General features: G+C 52.5%; 2 protein-coding genes across 6 annotated transcripts; both read right to left on the bottom strand.

Moving 5' to 3' along the window:
• Positions 1-849: 849 nt before the first annotated feature.
• On the bottom strand, positions 850-12,482 carry FDFT1 (farnesyl-diphosphate farnesyltransferase 1). Of its 2 annotated transcripts, XM_058836736.1 has the most exons (8): positions 12,319-12,482; positions 11,178-11,275; positions 7,416-7,599; positions 5,377-5,505; positions 4,789-4,980; positions 4,016-4,192; positions 3,640-3,792; positions 850-2,524 (listed from the first exon to the last, which is right to left on the bottom strand). In XM_058836736.1, the coding sequence occupies exons 1-8, from the start codon at positions 12,418-12,420 to the stop codon at positions 2,303-2,305; spliced, it is 1,257 nt and encodes a 418-aa protein (XP_058692719.1). In that variant the 5' UTR covers positions 12,421-12,482; the 3' UTR covers positions 850-2,302. The 2 variants fall into 2 exon arrangements, with proteins under 2 accessions (XP_058692719.1, XP_058692720.1); XM_058836737.1 differs by lacking the exon at positions 11,178-11,275 and having other exon boundaries at positions 12,319-12,457.
• A 1,247-nt stretch (positions 12,483-13,729) lies between these two features.
• On the bottom strand, positions 13,730-19,907 carry NEIL2 (nei like DNA glycosylase 2). Of its 4 annotated transcripts, none has more exons than XM_058836747.1 (6): positions 19,837-19,907; positions 18,108-18,288; positions 17,295-17,483; positions 16,211-16,542; positions 15,179-15,375; positions 13,730-14,831 (listed from the first exon to the last, which is right to left on the bottom strand). In XM_058836747.1, exons 3-6 carry the CDS (start codon positions 17,430-17,432, stop codon positions 14,515-14,517), a joined length of 984 nt encoding a protein of 327 aa, XP_058692730.1. In that variant the 5' UTR covers positions 17,433-17,483; positions 18,108-18,288; positions 19,837-19,907; the 3' UTR covers positions 13,730-14,514. The 4 variants fall into 4 exon arrangements, with proteins under 4 accessions (XP_058692730.1, XP_058692731.1, XP_058692728.1 ...); XM_058836748.1 differs by having other exon boundaries at positions 17,295-17,478; positions 19,837-19,901; XM_058836745.1 differs by having other exon boundaries at positions 19,732-19,865.
• Positions 19,908-22,494: the final 2,587 nt, after the last annotated feature.

The raw sequence follows: 22,494 nt of genomic DNA, 5'->3' as shown, positions 1-22,494 counted from the left end.
GGGCAGGGACACCTTCCACTATCCCAGGCTGATCCAGCCTTGGACACTTCCAGGGATCCAGGGGCAGCCACAGCTTCTCTGGGCACCTGTGCCAGGGCCTCCCCACCCTCACAGGGAACAATTCCTTCCCAATATCCCATCCAGCCCTGCCCTCTGGCAGTGGGAAGCCATTCCCTGTGTCCTGTCCCTCCATCCCTTGTCCCCAGTCCCTCTCCAGCTCTCCTGGAGCTCCTTTAGGCCCTGCAAGGGGCTCTGAGCTCTCCCTGGATCCTTCTCTTCTCCAGGTGAGCACCCCCAGCTCTCCCAGCCTGGCTCCAGAGCAGAGGGGCTCCAGCCCCTGGAACATCTCCATGGTCTCTGAACTCTCCAGCAGCTCCATGTCCTTGTGCTGCTGGCCCCAGGGCTGGAGGCAGCTCTGCAGGTGGGGTCTCACCTGAGGGGGGCAGAATCCTGTCCCTTGTGCAGGTGTGGTCACTGCCAGCCCTGTCCTGTGCCCTGCCTGGTGATAGCCACCCCTTGGGATGTCCTGGCCGTGGGGAAGGTGCTTCCACCTGGAGCAGAGAGCAGCCAGGACTTGTCCCCAGCATCCCTGAGGATGCACCAGGGCCCTGAAGCACATGCCTGTGGCCCAGGGCTGTGCCACCGCTCCTTTCAAGGTGAATTTATGGACCCTCGGCTGTCCCTCTGGTTAAAATCCTTCCTCCAGGTCTGGCACATAGGGCTGTACTTTGATACCCAGAGTTGGCACCAAGGGTGCATTGGAATTTCATGAGCTGAGGGCTTGTAACTTGTGGAGAAATTGCTGGTGTAAAAGAAATGACAGCTAAAAAGAAAAAAAAAATACCCAGGATTTTTTTTTTTTTTTTCCCAAAGAAAACTTTTAATTTCAACAAGACGGGAAGCTGCACAAAGAGAGCTACCGCGAGTTTCTTTAGAACAACAGCTTAAAACTACACCAGGAACTGTGGAGTAGGGCTTCTCCTTCTGAGTAACAGTCTGGCCACAAGGGCTTGGCCTTGCAAAGGCCACCACCCTGCACCTCTGTCCTGGACCAGCACATGGGCTCTCCTTCCCTTCATGACAGCAAAGCAGCATTTGAAGGGGGTGGGTAGGGACCTTGAAAACAACACTCCACCCCAGGAGAACAGGACTTGCCTTCAGAGCGTTGTTTCCTCTTGGAAGTCCAGCCTGATGCGTTTGAAGACAGCAGCGGGAGCCTCTTGCAGCTCGCATGTCAGTCTGACCCAAAGCCGGAGCCAAGTGGGCCAGGGAAACCTGCCCTGGTCACCCCCTGGGTGGCTCCAGCCTTCCCAGCTCACGGCAGGGATCACTCCTGCCTTCCAGAGTGACAAATGGCCCCCTAAAAAGGCATTCCCATGAGGGCCAGCAAGGTGCAAACTCTCAGTCCCCTGCCTTGCTCTGCCAGGACCACCCCTGCCCTGGGGCTGAGTCAGTGCAGAGCCAGAGCCTGCCCTGGAGTCGGGCCTGGCATTGTGAGCTCAGGGCTGTGCTGGCAGCTCCCTTCTCATTTTAACCACCTCCCACTGCTGAAACAAGAGCTGTGTCACTGCAGGGGCCATCTGTCCCAGGGCAGGGAGCTGCACAGCTGCTGTTCAGCTGGGGCCACGTTCAGGTGGACAGAGTACCTCACCTCCCATAGATTTAACATTAAAAGGGCTCATTTCAGCATCCTTCAGCACAACAGAAATGTGACTGTGGCCTCTGCCTGTTTCCAGGCTGCAGGATCTCAATCACTGAGGGCCAGAAAGCGGCCAGAGCTTTTTCCTTGGATAAGGAAGCATGTTCCTCTCCCAGCTGAAGCAGCATCCTTCCAGCACGGAGCAGGCACTGCAGGTGAGGGAGAAGAGGCTGCCTAAGAAAGGGAGGCAAAAACCCTCAGGGTTTTGCTCAGCTCTGAGCTGGAAAGATGCCTCAAATCTCAAGGAAGAAAAGAAACAGCTGGAGTTTCTATTTCAAACCATCCTAACGGAAAAAAACAAACAAACAAACCCAAAACCCAAAAATATTCAGGTAAACAGGAAAGAAGGGGGGGAAAAAAAAAATAATACTCAACCCCAAACACTAAGACTCCAATCAGCATTTGCAGCCATCCAAGCAGACAGCAAGGGTGGTGAGGATGGAGTCCAGCAAGTGCCACACTGGCACCCTGGGGCTGCAGCTCCCCGGTGCCCCATCCTTGTCACTGTCCCAGTGCTGGGTCACCCCCACGGCGGGGGACGAGGAGCCTCCTGTCCCCGCCGCCCATCTGCCACCGCTCGTCCCCCCACCCGGGCACTGCCCTTCAGTTCTCCCCTGCCTGCACGTAGTCCTCGGTGGCCTTGGAGAGGGTGCTGAGGTACTGCCAGCTCAGGGCTGCCAGGAGCATGGCACAGGACAGGTAGATGGGCGAGTAGTGGTGGCGGGAGGCCATGGGGCTGCCGGGCAGGCTCAGGGCGCGGATGGAGGCGATGACCTGCTGCGTCTTGTTGGACGAGGGGTCCGTGCTCGGGATCTTCTGGTAGATCTAAAGGAGGAGGGAGGAGGAGTTATGGCTCCCACTGGAAGTTTAGGAGGAAAATGGGACGAGGTTGAAGTTCTAAGGGCCAAGAGTGAGCTCGGTGGTGGAGTGCCATGAAGCAAGGGACAACTGGATTGGATCCAGGGGCCATCTCCCTTGGGAAATGCACTAAGCCAAGCTGCCTCTTGAGGGCACCCCATGATGGGACATGAGCCACATGGTCTTGGACATGATCCCTCAGTCCCCAGTGGTGTTACTGGGACCAGTGGTGTTACTGGGATCAGGGGTGCTCACCCTGCAATCCTCACTCGCTGTACAGCCCACCTCAGTCCGGTGGGAACGTTCCTGCCTGGAAACGGCCACATCATCACCTGAGTCTGTGGCATTTGGGGTTTTCTTCTCATGGCCTCTGGCATACTTGTCTGCAGGACTCTGAGCAGGGTGGGCACAAGCAGAGACCCTCTCCTGGGTTGAAGCCCTGCAGCCCTGTCACTGTCCCTGGCCATGGGATCAGCCAGTTCACAAGGGCAGCTCTAAAAACCCACAGTTTGGGGTCTCCCTGCTGCTAAGTGAAGTCTTCTTATTTAATAGCCCTCACTGGAACTGGGTTTTGGGGAGGGGGGGTGTTTTTTTCCCACCAGTTGACTCTCCACTTGAATTTTTAATCTCCCCATGACCCTGAAGTCAGGAGAAAGTCAAAAGGTCCTCCCTGAGCCTCCTTTTCTCCAGGCTGAGTCCCTTCCCAGCTCCCTCAGCCACTCCTGGTGCTCCAGCCCCTTCCCCAGCTCTGTTCCCCTCTCTGGACACACTCCAGCCCCTCAGTGTCTTTCGTGTTGTGAGTGGCCCAGAACTGACCCCAGAACTGGGTCAAGGGGACGGGCACTGCCCTGGTCCTGCTGGTCCAGGCCAGGATGCCACTGGCCCCAGTCCCTACTCCCCAACACAAGAGCAAGGGTATGTTCCAAGGAACACACCGAGCACAGTTTGGTCTGGGCCAAAACCACATCAGGGTCACCACTCCCCACCACCACTGATGAACAGATCCCTGTGTATTCCCAATTCCACCCCAAGAACAGGGCAGGAACAGCCAGAAATGACTCAAAGCAAACTGCTGAGCCTACCTCTTCCACATACTGGTACATGATGGCTTTGACAGCTTGTATGTTGGTGGCATCCATCATGAGGGTGACGGCCTGGCCCTTGCGGATCTTCACCACCCCCCTGAACACCTGCTGGTTGTTGTAGCAGGCAGCCAGCGTGGCAATGGCCATCACCTGAGGACAGACAGGAAAAGCCTTTACTGCACTGCAAGGAACTTACCAAGGGGTCACCTTGTCCACAGCGACACCCATGGAGCGGAGCCACAATCTCAACAACAGCAGAAACGGCAGGAGCCAAGAAATGAGCAAAAAACCAACGACACTGAACCTCCTCCACCTCCAGCTCCTCACCAGCTGGGCTGCAGAGGATGAGGAACCACTTGGAAGCTCAGCTCACCTGGGGGATAGCGCAGAAGTTGAAGACACTTTGGTTTTTGAGGCGGGACAGGTAGGTGAGGACGTCAGGGACGTGGTGGAGGGCGTTGGTGATGAGCTCATTGAGGCACTGCACGGCCACATCGATGTTCTCTGGCTTGGCAAGGTCCGAGAGCTTCTTGGCATATCTGCTCCAAACCTAAACACCAAGGGAAGTGTTGATGAGTTGGAGGGTGCATTGATGCCATCAGAGAGACACCAGGTCTGGGAGAGCAACAGGAACCACCAAAAACCCACACACAACAGCCTTGGAGCATTCCCGGGATAAAGAAAAGCAAGGGCAGGCTGTGGAGATGTGACAGCGGCCTTGGTGTACACAAAGAGATGCTAAAGGAGGAGGGTGAAACTCATCTCCACATCTTTCCTAGGGGGGGCAAGGAAAAGGGGAGTCAGACATCGAGAAGTGCCTTGTGAGACAGCTGAGCCACATGGAAAAGGGGGAGAAAAATTTTTGGACATCATGTCAGGCACAGGCAGAGCTGGTCCTGCTTTTGGGAGCAGAGCAGGTACACTCCTGGGATCTCAGCCAGTCTTATCCTCCCTCACTCCTACAGAAAACCTAGCAGAGAGGAGGAAAAGCTGCCAAAGTGGTTCTTGGCAGTGTGGTGACATCACCTTGTCCCCACAGCTGTCCCCAGAGCGCTGCAGACAGACGTCGGCCAGCTGCCATCAGAACTGTTTTTACCAAGAAGATGTACAGCCAACAGCAGCAATTTTATGAGGTTTTTTCCTCACCTCTCTGGGCCAGAACTCCCTTCCCTCCATCTGGTCCTCCAGATAGTCACGGATGATGTTGGTTTTCTGTAGGAAGAGGCCCATGGAGTTTGCCAGATCTGTGTCCTGTCCCACGATGGAATCTTCCAGCTCTGATGCAGAGAAGAGACGGGAAAGGCCAATCCCCACCAGCCCGGCAACGTAGTGACAATACTGTTAGAAAGTTGGGAAAGGGGGAAAAAAAAAACCAAGATAAAAAGAGCAGTTACAAAGAGCTGCCTGTTTGCCACAGTGAGTTTTACAAAAATAAATTGACAGTTCATTTGATGCACGTTCTCATGGCTCTCCCTGGGCTGTCTCAGCTTTCCCATGAAAACAAACACCTTTTCCCAACAGGGAGGCTCTGTCTCCTCCTTCCACAGAGACAAGGTGGAGCCTACCTGGAAGTGTTCAAAAAACCTGTGGATCTGGCACTTGGGGACATGGTTCTGTGGTGGCCTTGGCAGTGCTGGTGGAATGGCTGGATTTGATGATCTTAGAGGGCTTTTCCAACCTTAACCCCATGACCCTACTCATGCTCAGTCCATTCCTCTCTCTGGGCTGACTCACCTTATCCCACTCATGCTGAGAATCCACCTTTTTCTCCAAGAACTCTGCCATCCCAACACCCATCTTGTGGCAAATATCCGAAATCACATCCTGGTAGACCTTGGACAGGTTCCTGAATTCCATGGAGATCTGTAGCAGGGTAAAAACAGAAAGCAAATGTTCAGGAAAATAAAAAGCAGCAGAACTCACATTTATTAAGAAATCAGAAAAATACTGTTTACCAGGCTCTAATCCTGCCCTGGCTGGAGATCTGGGACAACTCCCCCAACCTGAGCTGTTTCAAGGTCCTTAGAGCTCAGGCTCAGCCTGTTCCCAGTCTAAACAGGATGGTCTCTGGCAGGAGATCAGACACAGCAAAATCTTTGGGAAGGCTCTGTGGCCTTGGACTGGTATCATCTGGGAGCTGCAGGACAAAACTGACTGCACTTGGTACACAGAGCTGTTTTCCTCTGTAATTTGAGAGCATTCCACCACACCAGCCATGGGAGGTTTCTGGTGCTCTGTTCTCCCCAGCCCTCTCCAGCTCTGGCTTCACAAGGCACATCTGGCACAACTGGAAAAGCATCAAGCAGTGAGGGAAGTGTGAAAACCTTCTACTGCACGTCCAGTAATGTGATCATGGAATCACAGAGTGGGTTGGGTTGGAAGGGACCTTGAAGATCTTCTTGTTCCAACCCCCCTGCCATGGGCAGGGACACCTGCAGTATCTCAGTTGCTCTCACACTGAAAAAAAATATTAAAAAGTGCATCATCCCTTTCCCAAAACTGTAGAGCATCACATTTTATTGTGCTAAGCTTCATTCTCCATCAGTGGGTGACTGCCAGCCCAGGGTTTGTGTACAATAAGGGTTTGTCTGTAAAATAAAATGTATCCACTCTGCTTCTGTCTCTGTGGCTCCCCTACACAGAGGGGCACAGCCTGCAAATGCAACTCTAGGAAGTATTGTCAGAAGTTTTTTTTACTGTAAGAGTGGTGAGGCACTGGCAGAGGATGCCCAGAGAAATTGTGAATGCCCCCCAAAAATTTCAGGGTCAGGTTGGACAGGGCTTAAAGCAACGTGGGGCAGTGTAAGGTGTCCCTGGCCATGGCAAGGGATGGAATGAGATGAGCTTTATGGTCCCTCCCAACCCAACAATTCCATGGTTCTACAATTCTATGATTATTAAAATCACACCTGAGCATGGATTGCCTCAAATAAATAACATATACTCCAAGAGAACAGCAAAGTGTCACAAACACCTTCCCAAAAGCTCCTCTAAAGCCAAGCCACTGACATACCTACTGCATCCCTACACACCTGGAACCCAGCACAGGCATCCCCTATGACAGGCCACAGCCACAGTCACCCCAAACCTGAGCACAAAAACTCATGACACACCTCAGTGCTCCAAACAGCTACCCCATTCCCACTGCTAGGGAAAGCCTGAAAAGGGTAGAATAAATTAAAAATGTTAAAACTTGAACAAAACAGAATGTCCTCGGAAAATGAGACACTCCTCACCAGAACTATTATATTTTTTATTAAACAGAGTGAAGGAAAAACCCCTAAAAAAACAACTCAATAGTAAAAAAATCGGAGCAATATTGTTACTAATAACAGAGGGGGTGCTTTTTGTCTTACAGCACGGAATTATGGATATATGTAATTATGGAATATATTCCATGGAATTATGGAATGGTTTGGGTGGGAAGGGACCTTGAAGCTCATCTCATTCTGCTCTCTGCCATGGGCAGGGACACCTCCCACTGTGCACATGGGGAATTCACTGTGTTGGGTAACAAACCCAAATCTCTCTCCTCAAGACAATGCTCATCTGCTCTTCCACAGAGGAGGCAAAAAGCCACATCCCAGGACTGGCACTTTCCCACAGCCAGATCCCCTCTGGCTCCACAATGTCTGTGTTTCTCACCCCAGCCCCACAGGCAGGTGATGGAGCCCTTGGGGAAATCTGTGGGACTGAGCAAGCTCTGCAGGCACCACATGGGGACAGCCAGGCACCCAGAGGTGTCTCAAGGAGCAAGAAGAAGGCTGCCTTACCGTTGGGAAGTCCTCCAGCACCTGCCGGTCCTTCTCCTTGCTCTCTGTGTACTTCCAGTCTGGCTGGTAGAGATGGGAGTGGAACTCGTGCAGCATCGGGACCTTGACATCCAAGGGGATGCTCATGTCATCCTCTACAGTGTCCAGGGCACGGAGAACTAGGTAGAATATACAGACTGCATGCCTGGGAGGGGAGAAAAAACAGCAATCCCTTACTTGGGAGTGCCTACGAGGCAGGACAAACAGCTGGGATTGGAAGATACCAGCCAGGTTAGGAAATCCAGGATTTTCCCTCATGAGGAGAACTACAGCATGGTTTTGGGCTTTCTGAGATGTGTATCAGGGAAGGGCCAGGCCTGTGAGCTCCCTGAGCAGGGAAGGTCCAACCCTGCAAGGCCAGCGCTCACCTGGACCCAGAGGACAGAGCCCGAGGTCAGCTTCTTGGGAAAAGCAAACGTAAAATAGGGAAGGGAGAAAAAATCAGGTGTGTTTTTCCCATCACTCCTCCCTTTCTGCAACCCTTTTACCCTGTTGGGGGGGAATAAAGGGGTCACACCATAGAACAGGGACATTAGGACTGGCAGAAAGAGCCAAAATCACCCTGTATTTTATATCTCCAGGAACAAGACTGGAGGCAGCCTATGTGTCCCAGCATCCCAGCAGGAAGCTGCTGGAAAGTCACCTCCCCTCCTGCTCCCACCACCCCTGCCTTCCCTATCTCTGCCTCCACGTTTCTGCAAAAAAATGCTGAAGCAAAAAAAAAAAAAAAAAAACCAAAAAAAACCAACAAAACCAAAACAAGTCCTGATGGCAAGAAATGCTGTCTGCAGCTCCAGGATCTATCAAAAATAATCCCCAGATCTCCATGAGCACAGGGATGTATGCCAAGGAGAAGAGGCATTTATAAGTTTTTTAACAAATGGAAAGTAGCTTGGTCTGGTTAAATGCTAATGACAGGTGACAGTGCTGTACTCCTGGAATGAAAATGTGCAAGCAGTGATTAAGCATCCAGGGAAAACTGACTTGCTCTTAGAGCCAGTACTGTTAAATTAGGCTTTTTTTTCCTTGATTAGAAGGGTATTTAACACTTCTGTCAAACCACATGAGCAGCTCTCTCGTGCTCCTGTTCCTTTGCATGACTGAGTTTTTCCATTCCAACCAGGCTGCAAACGTTCATCCAACAGGATGCAAGTGCCCAAGGCTCCAACCCACTTCCAGGAGCCACCAAGAACGGCAGAGCAGAATCTGAAATGCCACAGGGACCTCTCACAGGGGCATCATGTCCAGGGAAGAGCCAGCAGTAATTCCAGAACCCAGCAGAGTTAAAACACTTATTTAATCCCAGTTCTGCATCCAGGCCTTACCTGCCTCCCTAACTCCCATCACATACTGAATTTAGACCCTTGGCAATTTTGGCAAATCAAAGGAAGAAATTCTTTGCTGTGAAAAATTCTTTGCTGTGGCACAGGCTGTCCAGGGATGGATGCCCCATCCCTGTAAACATTCAAGGTCAGGCTGGACAGGGCACAAATGGAAGCACCCACTTCCAAAGAACAAGTCTGGATCTTCCAGAGCTCAAGCTCCAGCCCTGTCCTGGGTGCAGCTCCCTCCTGTCCCGGTACAGAGGTCTCCTTTCTCCTTGCCAGGACATGCAGCCTCTGCTGAACCGTCAGGAATAGACCCTGAAGAGTTCCAGAGACAGGCAGGACCATGGAACTGGCAGCAGAGAGGCAGGAGCATCCCTCTTCTCCTCTCCACCACCAGGAGAGGAGCTGTGAGCTGGGCTCATAACCCTTTTCCACCACCCACAGTTGGGATGTTGCTGGCTCGGCCGTGGATGAAACTGCAGTTTTGAGCCTCCCACCTCCCAGAAAACACCCTAACCATGGAGCAACGAGCTGGACAGGGCTCTGGCCAGCAAAACAGGTGGTTCATGGGGCCAAAAAAAAACCAAGAAAGGAGGAAGCAGACATTTCAGCTCAACTACCAATACCCTGTCTGGCCAGGGAAGCACTGCTCCAAGCACTCCTCCAGAAATTCCCCATTTTCCAGCAGCCCTTCTGGGATGCCTGTCTGTGACCACAGGGGCTCAGCTGAACTCCCTGATGGGGTCAACATCAATGCAAGCACTTTCTTTTTTTTTTTCTGACCCAGCAAAATTAATTCCTTCTGTAAGGCAGCAGCTCTGCCTATTTCTTTATCCTCCCTATTTTGCATTTCCCTCGTTTGTCCCTAAATTCTCCAGTGGAGCTCCTTGGCTTTGAAAATTAGTTTCTCCTCATCTACTGCTGAGCCAGCTGTAATCCAACCACCATCCTCGCCCAACAGTGGGTTGCAAAGATCAGGCAAGAGCATTTTTAGGATGCCAGGCAGAAGTTTCTGTGCCCTGAAGGGTGATCCTGATCCCAGCAGGCTGCAGGGCAAGGATTAAAGGACAAAAAAGACAAAGAAAGAAAACTGCAGGAAGTTTGAGGCACAGGGCAGACACATTGCTAACAAGTTTCATAATGTTTTCTTTTTTTTTTTTTCTTAATTTCTGCACAGAAAAAGCATGGAAAAGAAAAACCTTAATTCCTGGCTCCACTTGTACTTTTCCACACAATTCCAGCCAAACCGCTGAACTTCTCTGCCTTTCCTGTCAACCAGGCTGCAAACACCATTTCATAAACACTGGACACAGCTATGGGGCACCATCCAAAATGCCAAACCAGGGCTCAGAAACCCCAGAGATCACCCAGTGTGTGGGGTGGTGCCTGAAACTGCTCAGCAGAGCCATCAGATGTGTCTGGAACAACTTCCAGAACCCCTAAATTTGATCATCAACCCACCTTGGTATTAACTGGGCATTTAAAAACTGAAATCAGTAGTCACCAAATGAATATAAGGAATTATATGGAGAATAATTACATGGCATAAGGTGCCCTGGCCAGCTGAGCTTTACATCCTCTGTTACTATTCCCATCTGAAGCTTTTCTGCACGGGGCAGCAAAATCTGCATGGCAAAAAATGAGTGTGCAACAAACCCCCTGTGATAACTGTGCAGGTTTTGAGGCAGCTGCTTCCAAAAGCACCTCCCAGGCAAGGCTCAGACCCTTGGTCAGCCCCAGGCTTTTTCCTCACCTCCTCCCTGCAGCCTTTGTCCAGCGGCAGCCTTGGCACTGCCAGGACACATTCCCAGGGTGTCACACACGGCACGCTGCCAGGCCCTGTGTTTAACAGTCCGCTGGCCAGGAGGCTCAGCCCAGGGACCCAGTTTGGGGGAAGGATGTGCTGCAGAGAGGGGATGTGGTACAGCCAGCTGGGACGTGAAAAGCCCCACGTCCTTCTGCACGGGGTGGGGCCGAGCTGAGTGAGCCCAGCCAGCTCCTGATGGGAGAGGCAGCGTGTCACAGCAGCTCCACCAGAGAAAAATGGTGTCTGGGGGCACTGCATGGGCCACCTCCTGCCAGCTCTGCTACTGCGGGGCATCACACCCACCTGGGTGTGACTCTCCTGGGGAGACCTGAAACTGGGGGGCCACTGCACTCACTAAGTTCTCAGGGATCCCCAGTGTTGGGGTGGCATTGTACCCACCACCTCCCAGGGAGGAGAATTACCCCCACCATCCCCGGGGGATTCCCGGTGTCGGGGGGAAAGCAGCACCCACCATCTCCCGAGGATCCCCAGTGTTGGGGTGGCACCCCGCCTACCACCTCCCAAAGCTGCCCAGAGCCGGGGGCTCACCGCACCCCCTCCCCGGGCCCCCGGTGCGCCCCCGCTCACCGCAGCTCTCCGTCCAGAGCCTGGATGACGGCGGCGAAGCTGCGGCTGGTCTGGTTGAGGTACCGGTAGCAGGTGCGGAGGCCACATCCCAGCGAGTCCTGCGGGCAGAGCGGGGCGCGGGGCGCGGGTTGGAGGCGGGGGGCGGCGGGCGGCGGGGCCGGGGGCGCCGCGGGGGCTCCGCACTGCTGCTGCTGCTGCTGTCCCCGCCGCCGGGCCGCTGCCCGAGGGGCTTTCCGCGGCGGGGACAGGGTCAGTGTCCGCCGCAGCACGGACACGGCCCGGCAGCCGGCCGCCATGGGGGCGCGGCGGCGGCGGGGGGCTGCGGCCGCTCCGCCCCGGCCCGAAACCCGCCCCTTAACCCGCCCCATCCCGGCTCCGCCGCCGCGCCGTGCCCGGAGACGCTGCCATGTACGGACAGCGCCGGGGCTGCGCGCAGGGCACCGGCACCGAGCAATGCATGGGATGCTCGGAGATGGTGGGATGCGTGGGAAGCCTGAAGCCAGCAGGATGCTCGGAGTCAGTGGGATGCTCGAGGGATACCGGCACCGAGCAATGCAAGAGATGCCCGGAGCCGCGGGATGCTCGGGTAGCACCGGGGCTCTGCGATGTCCGGCATTGGTACCGGCACCGAGCAGTGCAGGGATGCTTGGAGCCGGTGGGATTCACCAATGCACAGGACACCCAGAACCGGTGGGAAGCCCGGAGCCGGTGGGATGCCCGGTGCCGGTGGGATGCTCACAGGGTACAAGCAATGAACAGGATGCCCGGAGCCGGTGGGATGCCCGGTGCCGGTGGAATGCCCGGAGCCGGTGGGATGCTCGCAGGGTACGAGCGATGCCATAGGATGCCCGGAGCCGGTGGGATGCCCGGAGCCGGTGGGATGCTCGCAGGGTACGAGCGATGCCATAGGATGCCCGGTGCCGGTGCAACCAGGAAGCACCGAGGAGCACACAAGGCGCACAAAGCCGGGCAGGTCCTGTACACGCTGGATACGGCATGATCACCCATGACAACACCGTCTCCGTGCTCGGACATGACAGTACCCCCACCTTCTCCTCCCGTGCCCCGCTCCCCACCGGGAACACCGCGCACCGGCGACAGCGAAGCGCATCCCGCCGCCCGCGCATCCCTGGCCGCTCACCGTGTCCATCCGCGGCATGACGGCGCGGTAGCCGCCCATCTTGAAGCGCAGCAGGTGGTAGATGTCCTCGGGGTGGCCCAGCCATTTCCGTAGCAGCTCCATGGGGCTCAGACCCCGCCGCCACCGCCGCGCGCTCCCGCCGCCCCCCCGCCCGCCGCTTAACCGGTCACGGGCGGGGCCGCGCCAGCCCCGCCCCGCAGCCAATCACAGAGCTCGGCACATCGCTCGGTGGGGCGGGCGCGGCGCCGATTGGCCAAGGCGCGCTCGCACCAGGGCAGCGCCAGCCAATAGGGAGGCGGAGCGGCTGGTGTGACGGCAGGCGGCGGGCGCTGATTGGTGGAGGCCACAGGCGGAGCGGGAAGGAGTTGGCGGCCCCGAACCCCCTCGTGTGAGCGTGAGGGGAGAGGCGTCGCCGTGGAGTCACGGCAGGGTTGAGGTGGGAAGGGAGCTTGAAGACCTTCCAGTTCCAAACCCCTGCCCTGGGCAGCGACACCTTCCACGATCCGAGGTTGCTCCAAGCCCCGTCCAACCTAGCCTTGGACAGGGATGGAGAAGCCTCAGCTTCTCTGGGAATTCCATCCTGGCACCGCTCCCCCCAGCCCTCAGGGAAGAACTTCCCAGTATCCCATCTAACCCTATGCTCTGGCAGTAGGAAGCCATTCCCTCTTGTCCCAAGTCCTTCTGCAGCCCTCTTAAGCCCCTTTAGGCACTAAACCTGGCTCTAAGGTCTCCCTGGAGCCTTCTCCGAGCTGGAACCCCCAGCTCTCAGCCTGTCTCCATAGCACAGGTGCTCCAGCCCTTTGAGAATCTCCATGTGCCCCTATGGACTTGCTTCATATCGTTCCTGTGCTGAGAACCCAACACACACCCACCTCCATCTTCATCCTTCAAAGTGCAAGATGCAGCTTTCGGGGTTCTTTTTTGTGAGTGGTTTTCTTCCAGAAGTTGGGCTTTGATCATCATTGTGGGTCCCTTCCAGCTCAGGATATTCCATGGTTCTTTGTTTTGGAAAGACACTTCACCAACACCCTGCAGAAGGGACATTAACCACCTTCTTTGGCCCCATAACCCCATTAATTGGTTTATTCAGCAATCCCATAACCTACAACCACTCAAAGACATTGCAGCTCACAGGGGAGAGGCTGTACAAGTCTTCCCTAGGAAGCAGCTGCCTACAACAGAGGTGTTTACCTCCAGCATTCCCAGCTGATTTGCAATCCATCTTTAAATCCAGGTCCCATTAACGAGAAAACTTACACAACTAAGGAAAATCAGCGGTACCACCCTCTGCAGGCAGCACCAAAGAGGTAGCTGTTAAACAATTCCAGGTAGCTGGAATTTCCATGTACACCCCCAGTTTTTAACCAAGAAACTACCAGGGAGGACACACTTGAGACAAACATCACCAGTTCTAATTCCAACTTTTATTTTTTTGCTCAAGTCAAAAACTTATTATTAAAATAAACTCAAATTCAGGGAGAGAGGACAGCAGCAGCTCCCACCTAGTGTATGGAGACACAGCTCTATTTCCAAACCTTTCTGCTTTCAGGTTTCCTTGGAGATCCTGAGTTTTATGAAACACTGTCACATGCTGTATTTTTTTTATTTTTTTCAGTGAGATCTGGAATTGGCAGTTTGCCACAAAGCTGAAACCTGTGTGTGCAGAGATGAGCTCTACCAAGCCCTGCTGACGTATATTTTGTCTATGTTGATGTGGAAGAAGGGAGCTGTTCCTGTCAGATCTGACACAGGGAACAGCCCCTCATGTTTAACCACACCCCATCACAGGTATTCAGCTCCTGACAGAGGCAGGATTATTTAATTCCTAATTAATCAAGCTGTTTAGGCAGAGGGATAGCCTTTGTTTTGCTGACTCCTCCAGGGTCAAGGGACAGGGTCACTTCAACCCACAGCAATCCCCTGCTCAACCCTTTACCCTTCCCATCCACTGCCACTCAAGAACTGGTCAAACTCTTCATACTGTTGTGCCACTGTGACCAAAAAAAAAAAAACCCAAAAAACCATGGACAGCCAGTTTTTCCTTTCTGCAGCCACTCAGGGGAGCTGGGACCTCCACTGAGCACATAACTCTGTCAACTCCCTAAAGACCAAACTCAACAGCCTCAAAAAAGCCAGAGACCTTTTAGGACAACAAAGAGCATGGATCAGAGACCACCCAGCATCCTGCAGAAGAGGTCAACCTGTGACTGGGGAAGGATCCCCATCCCCTGGTGGCACTGCAGGCTGGCACTGAGGGCACCACCACGTAAGTCTCTTGAAGCCACCCAAGGGTCCAAAAGTGCCCTTCATCAGGGGATGCCCCAGGGGACACTGCTCCTTCTGGTACACCTGGGGGTGCAGCCCTTGGCCCCGCAGTTTGTTGTGCAGCCACTCAGAGCTGAACTGAACAGCGCAGTCCAGCAGACGCTCCAGATCGGAGAGAGCCAAGAGGGAGCCCGGTGTTAATGGGTGGATCCTGGCCAGGTACAAGATCTCATTCTTAATGATGTTCCCTGGAAGGGGTCAGAAAAAAGGCAACAATAAGGATATTTCTAATCAAGATAATGCAGGCTGCTGGCTCCAACCTGTGATTTCCACCTCAAGGATCACAGCCAGCAACACCATTCTCTGTACCAGAGGTGGCATCCAAAGAGTAGACTTAGAGCTGGGATTGGACTGGAGGAAGTTCTCTTTCCTCTACCATTGTTACAGACCTTGAAGATGACCACATGCCCTCAGCTAGATCAACCACAAGCTCTTAGACTAAAGAGAAAACTGCCCAGACATGCACTTGTGCATCTGTAGACATCCCACCCACCTTCCTCCATTTCCTCTTCTGCCCCTATTCCCTGGAACTCACCCAGCCCTGAAAAATATCTTTGGTCTAGGAGGGTGTAGCAGATGGGATCGGGTGCACAGAGGGCATGCAGCGCTCGGCCACGGTGGAATTCCACAGACAGGATGTCAGAAGCAGGATCAGCCCTCGGAGAGGAGCACCAGAGCATCCGGCAGTTGTAGAAAACAAGGAAGCCTCCGCTCTCAAAGTGCAGAACCAGCCTGGGAGAAGCAGGGAAGTTGGAGTCTTTCATCAGAAACATCTCTGAACTAGTTATACTCTGCAGCTGGCCATTGTCTCAAGGCAAGGTGGCATCTTTAATGACTGCAGCCATGAAGCTTGGTGGTGAACCCAACACAACTGGTGGAGAGTTTTTCATTCTGCTGCCCTGTGACCCTGCATGACCAAGCCTCCAGCAAGACAGTCCACAAATAAGAGAAATGGATGTTAAAAGTAGCACAAAAAACAGTGTCTAAAAATACTTGTATAGAAACAGTCATCCTTCAAAAAATCATAGAATGGTTTGGGTTGGAAGAGAACCCAAAGATCATCTTGGGCCACCCTCTGCCATGGTCAGGGACACATTCCCTTACCCCAGGTTGCTCCAAGCCTGTCCAACCTGGCCTTGGACACTTCCAGGGATGAGGCAGCCACAGATTTTCTGGGAAGCTGTTCTCCCTTACTCTACAATACCAGTGGGAGGTAGGTCACAAATCATAGCCATGTTTTCAATTCACTTCTGCCTTCAATGGCATAATTTCAGCCTCTGATTCCAGGTGTATGAGACATTTGCTATTTATCCAAGGCTTTTTTAAAGCACATAATTGGGAGAAACTGGCATTTTTAGGGCATGGTTCAGCCTGGCATCCTTCAAGATAAAAATCTTATCAGAGCTGGTACTATAGTCCCCAGGCAATTGCATCCTACAATTCCACAGTGGATTCCCTGGTTGAACACACCCCACATTCACTTGTGCCTTAAAAATTATCAGAGAAAATCAAGGCTAAGAGCATTCCCACACAGATTTGGTTTGGGGGAAAAGAGAAGAGGAAATACCTGGGCACAGGATCCTTCCAGTCCCCCCTTTTATTGGCTCTGTTTGCCCTCGAGAACTCATTTGCCCGGACACTGCCGAACAGGCCAAAGTGGATGCGCAGCCAATTGCCCCGACCCTCTGCTGCCTCTGGGGCTTCAGATCTTGAGTGCTGGAGTTCCTGCAGCTCCTCATCCTGGGAATGGGGATGTGGAGCACCAGCCTGTCCTTGCTGTCCTTGGGCAGGACAGTGTGCCTCACAAGCAGCCTCTCTTTGCAACACTGTCTCTTCTGCGGTTGGTCCAAAGGGAGCTTCAGCTGCCACGAATGCCAAGTACAAGTTCTTCCCATGAGCCTGAGAAAAGAGGCAGGATGTGCTGATGATCCATTAAGGATCATATTCTTGAAAGACTTGGGTTAGAATGGACCTTAAAGCTCATCTTATTCCAGCCATGGGCAGGGATAACCTCCACTAGACCAGATTGTTCAGCCCTCATCCAACCTGACTTTGAGCACTTCAGGGATAAAACCTCTGGCTGTTTCCATACAAGTGACTTATTTTCTACAACCTCTATCAGAGGGTGTATCAGCCCACCCTGAATATGGGATTCATCAACATCCAAGCCATTTCCATCAGAGCTGGGGTCATCCTCACAGATTCCTTTCTTTGCCTGCCTGAAACACAAGGTGTTCAGATGCCACTCAATTCTGAATCCCTCCCAGGGGCTCCCATAAGGCCCACGAGGACACACACTCGGGTTTGAAATTTGTCATCATCTCTTCTGATTCATCTTCCCACTTTGTACTGGGTGCATTTTGTGCTCTTCATTTTGCTCCCCACCTTTAATCAGAGGCGAGGCTCCACCAGGGTTTAGCCAGTCAGATCCAAATCATCATCTGGCGGTGTCAGGGCAGTGAAACCCCCACAGGACCAACCCAGCGTGACTCCTGACAAGTACCCACAGCACAGACACCTCAAATTAGCCAGGTGAAACCCTCAGGGAAACATTCACAGGTTCTGCATCTTCTGTCACCCAGGTGTGGGACAATGGTGACTTTCCCTCAGACTTGTCACAGATCTGTAAATTCAACTGTAGCACAGCTCACCTGCGAGTCCTGGAGCCTCAGGGCATTCAGGTCATTCACATTGAGCTTCTGGCTGCTTCCCCCCACCTTGGCCACCACCTGTCCCACAAAAGGGGAGGTCAGCAGCTGGAACTTCCTCACTGATGAGCCCTCTGGCATCTCTAGCAGCTGCGGAGGGATTAGCAGGTCCTTGTCACTCTCTGCCCTAGACTTGAAAGGAAGTTGCAACTCAGAAATACACAAAACATTCTCCTGATTTTCCTCCTTAAGTTCCTGTGGCAAAGTCCATGAATATAAGTAGGACCAGGAAGGTGGAGGAGTTTCCATCCTAGTGGATATATATAATTTAATCCAACACAGCCCTGAACAACATACTCCAATGGCAGTTTTCACACTACAAGCAGGAATTCGGCCTGGGGAACCTCCCAGAACCCTTTTCTTCCTGGGGCAGTGGAAGGTTTCCCTGCCCACATCAGGGCAGCTGGAAGTAGACGATCTTTAAGGTCCCTTCAACCCATTCCATTCTGTGATTTAATGATTAGTGACCCAGAACCAGCACAGTGACACATCTTTTTCCCATGGGAAGTGCTGCTCCCACAGAAAGATCAGCCCTGGAATTAGAACATCTCCACACCTTACTTTACCCACTGCTTACCCCACTGACTGCAATGGCATGGAACCAGTCGGGGAGCATTCCTACACGCTGCTAACAGCATCTGGGAGCAGAAGGCTCTGGATGAGGGGGAGATGAAGCAGCACCATCCTGCAGCTCCTTCCAGGAAGTCACAGCAATACATAAGGAGTTATTTCTGGCATGAAACCCCAGTTACTTACAGTTCTTCTGAGGACTTCTGCTGCCTGTGGGCATATGAGGAAAGCTCAGTTTGGCTTTCATCCCACAGCACCAGCTCTCTCTGCAGACTAATCCCAGAGACCAGCCTGATCAGAGGCTCAGCTTCAAGCTCCACAGCACTCAGTACAGGGCTCTGAGGCACCTGGCACAGCTCTGAGATACCTTGATGAGAAAATCAACAGCAATCCTGGGGTCTCCCAACAGAAGAGCCATTCCCACCTCATGCCATCCATTCCTGTGCTGCAGCACAAACCAAATCTCTCTTGCAAGAGCTCAAGAGGAAAACATGTTAGGGAACATTAATTTAATGTCTTAGATCCAGGTACAGATATTAAGTGGTCATCAAAACTAGATTTAGCAAGGGTAAAAGACTGAGCTTTAGTCCTCTGCCTTCAAGGGCATGTGATGATTATTCACAGGCCTGCTCCAGTTTTGTCCAAAAAATCTGCATATTATGTTGTAGCTAAAGAGATACTCCTGCTGCCAAAGGCACCAGCAGCAGTTTGGATCCCTGGAAACAGCTGGTCATCCAACAGGTCATCCAAAGGAGTCTGCCCTGACTATCCAGGCACTGGCTTCATGTCAGGCAGCACGGATTGAGCCCCTGGACAGCTCGTACAGCCCAGAGCTCACATCCCAGGGAACTTCATCACCTGCAGAGCTCTGACTGCTGCTAAGTCAGGTCTCCACAGGCTCCTTGTGAGACTCTGGAAGTGCTGGGAGCTCTGTAAGGTATTAATAATCACTACAGCCCCAGCTGTAGCCTGTCTGACAGCAAAGGAACATTCCTCCTCAAGAGGGAGGACTGCCCTGCTCCCCAGCACATCAGAACTGCCAGCATCTGCCATCCTTACCCCATGGAAGGATTCCTTACCTGACTCCCTTATTTCCACATACCGCCTCATTTCACATTTTTACTGTAGACCCACTTCAGTCTCATCCAACACGCTCACTCCATCCAAGGAGGAAGAGGAGGAAAACCATCCCCAGCCCTCTGCAGGGCATGATGACCATCTAACCATGACCACCTGAGCTGGTACCTCTGCCAGACCTCCAGGGAAAATCCTCCCCCTGCATGCTCGTTCCCAGTCCTTGTGCCCAGACAAAAGCCCAGCACCCACAGCAGAGCAGAACAAGGACAAGGCTCCTGCAGCTCACTCCAGCTCTGCCTGTACCCCGGGATTGCAGGAAGGCCCCCTGTGACCTTACACCCCTGGGCAAGGCTTCTGCAGGGACTTCAAGGCATAGCTCTGACCCTCCACATGGAATCGAGAGGGGTGCAGAGCTCTCCATCTCCTCACACTCAGCCAAGCATCAATTTGCAGCCATCCGAAGAAAACAGGCGCTGAGTTCCCACCCCATTCTCACCCACATCGCCTCAGGGCAGTGAAGGCACCCCCTGCTCTTCCCCCAGGCCCCACACTCCTGCACCCAGCTCTAACCTGCTGCTCTCCCCAGGCCCACGCTGTGCACCCGTTTGGGGAAGCAGGCTGGGCAACTTGCCCCCACTATTCCTCACAGCCTTTCCCCTGCCCCCAGCCACCTCCCACAGCACCCCTACCCACCCCCAACAGGACCTCCTACAGCCAAACCCCTTCCACCCACCTCCTTTTATAAGGGAGGAAGATCCTCCCCCCCAAATAGCAGGGGAGCTCCCCAGTTGGCTGCTGGGGAAGGGATGGGCGAGCTCCAGGTGCTGGCGGCACTTACCCCACCAGCTGTACCGGTCTGTAAACTGGTTAGACTGGGAAGGAAGCTGGCCAGTACCTGGCAGGGTGTTTGGGTGCTTAAAGGAGGGCTGTGCCCCTGCAGAGTGGGAGGTGGCTAAGCACAGCCCTTGCTGGCAGCCTGATTTCGGCTGGAGAGTGCTGCCTCTGTGTTCAGCTGGAAGCATTCAGGCTGAACAAGGCCTACTGAGTAAAACTTAGTGAGAAGACCAAAAAACTAAATCGTGATGGTTTTTAAGTGCCCCGCAAGGGTTTTTCCCCTTCTCTGTTGTGTTCAGGGTGTTACCAGTACTGGGACTTTTCCTCATTTATATTAAAATCATAGTCACAGGCTGGTTTGGGCTGGAAGGGACCTTAGAGATCATCCAGTTCCACCTCCCTGCCGTGGGCAGGGACACTTTTTGCTAGACCAGGTTGCTCCAAGCCCTGTCCAGCCTGGCTTAGAGTTGCTCCAAGCTGGGTCTGTCACCTCTGAGTTTTCATCCCATGTTGGCCATCCCAAATCCTGTGTTTTGGAGGGGCCTCTGTGTGGCTCTGGGACTTGGGGACGACATTGATTCTCCTGCAATGACTCATTGCTTGGGAATCCGCAGGTCGAGGCAATTAATTTACTGAAGATTTGGGTTCTCATTAATAATCTAATATTTATTATATGGGAATTTTAGATAGGACAAGGAGTAATGGGTGCAAGTTGAAGGAAAGGAAATTTAGATTAGATATTAGGAAGAAATTATTAACTTTGAGGGTGGTGAGACACTGGAACAGGTTGCCCAAGGTGGTTGTGGCCGCTCCATTTCTGGAAGTGTCAAAGGCCGGGTTCAGTAAGGCCTTGAGCAGCCTGGTCTAATGGAAAGTGTCCCTGCCCATGGCAGGGGGTGGGACTAGATGAGCTTTAAGGTTCCTTCTAATCCCTTAACATTCTATGACTTGGAAAAATATTTCCACCATGGGAGTGGTCAGACACTGAACAGGAACCCAGAGGGGTGGTGGGATTTCCATCTTGGGGTATGTTCAAAATCTGACTGAACAGGGCTCAGAGAAACCTGATTGCCTCTTTTCTGACTTGAAATTCCCTGTAATTCTTTCATTGTGAGCTCTCTGGAGCAGGACCCACTTCACCATTTCTTCTCCAGATGCATTTCATGTTTTCAGTATTTCATCATTTACCCCTCACCCCCTCCAAGAAGCCTACGAGGGTAGACAGAATCAAGCAGAAACCTTTTGGTTTTATTATCATTGTTTTATTTTCATTAGTTCTAAAGGTGTAGAAGTTACGTGGATTGGTAGCCATACTACTTCAGAATAGATATTTTTTTACATCTTTAAATAATTACAGCTTGTTCAGTTGGTTGGTTCCCTCTCCCCCTTACAAATTAGTGTCTGTTTCCATAAGACCTTCCCAGATGACCTGGGAAGCTTCAAACTTTATACATGGGGAGAAAAAAAAGTCAAAACAAAACACCACACCCTGACATAGTCACAGCTTCAATGTTACATTGAGAGTTGCTGATTGGTTTTAAAGCTCCCTTGCAATATTCCTGAGCTCCTCCCGATTGCACCCTCTCCATCCAAGCCCGTAAGATTGCAAGTGATCTGTGGACCTTGTCTGATCAATTTGCAAAAAAATAACCGAAGTGAATCAACATGCTGCACTTCCACAAAGAGCAAAGACATTTAGAAGTGGTTAAATGACCTTTCTTGGCTCCCTGTCCTGGTTCTCATCTGCCCATCTCACTTTGGTGGCCACTGGGCAAGTGCCAAGGTCTGGTTTGACACAGCCAAACCTTGTGCTGTAAACTCTTCAGCATCAAAATTTTCCTGATTAGGAATGATCTCAAGGGGAACAGATCCCACAAATGCATTTTTAAATGTGCTGAGGTGCTTTGCAGGAGTGGACCCTTCCCTCTTGCTTCTCAGGGAAGGGATAATTCTTGGTCCTGTATTTGTGTAGGACCTGGTATGGATCTCACTAGGTTCTCCAGCAATAAAAGCAATAATAAAACCAGCAATTACTTTGCCTTAATGGGTCTCTAATAATTGTATCTAATTCATTCCCAAAGCAAGGCTCTAACTGCCTCCCCCATCACAAGCAGGAAAGCAGAGCTCAGGTGGAACCTGGAATTTTGTCATTGGCTCCTCTTGCTGGAAGGAGCTGAGTGTCCTGAAAGTGGCAGCACTTTAATCCTCTTGTGCCGTGAGTTTCCCTCGGTCTGTCATTTCTGGCCAGCTCCTACCTGCAAGATGAGTCTCTGAGTGATTCCTGGGCTTGGAGACCATGTTCAGCCTCCCACAATGACTCCTTACATGGGAATCCCCAAGTATGAGCAATTAATTTGCCAGTGATTCTTGGAAAAACATTTCCAGCATGAGGGTGGTCAAACACTGGGGCAGGAGCCCAGAGAGGTGGTGGGATTTCCACCCTTAGAAATACTCAAAAGTTGCCTTAACAGGGCCTTGAGAGACCTGATTTCATCCCTTCTGAGTTAAATTATTCTGCAATTTGATCATTAGAAGTGCTGAAGAAGGGGACCCATCAATTATGGTCTGTTCGTCCCCATCTGAAATGGTGATGCTGCATCTGTGGTCAGTCTCTCACCATCCTGATATCAGCATTGGCCTGAAAAAGACAAAATCTCTTGGT

This window comes from Poecile atricapillus, chromosome 3 (assembly GCF_030490865.1).
Source record: "Poecile atricapillus isolate bPoeAtr1 chromosome 3, bPoeAtr1.hap1, whole genome shotgun sequence".
NCBI classification, from domain to species: domain Eukaryota; kingdom Metazoa; phylum Chordata; class Aves; order Passeriformes; family Paridae; genus Poecile; species Poecile atricapillus.
The sequence above is the reverse complement of the archived record's forward strand: the minus strand, read 5'-3'. Positions and strand labels throughout refer to the sequence as shown.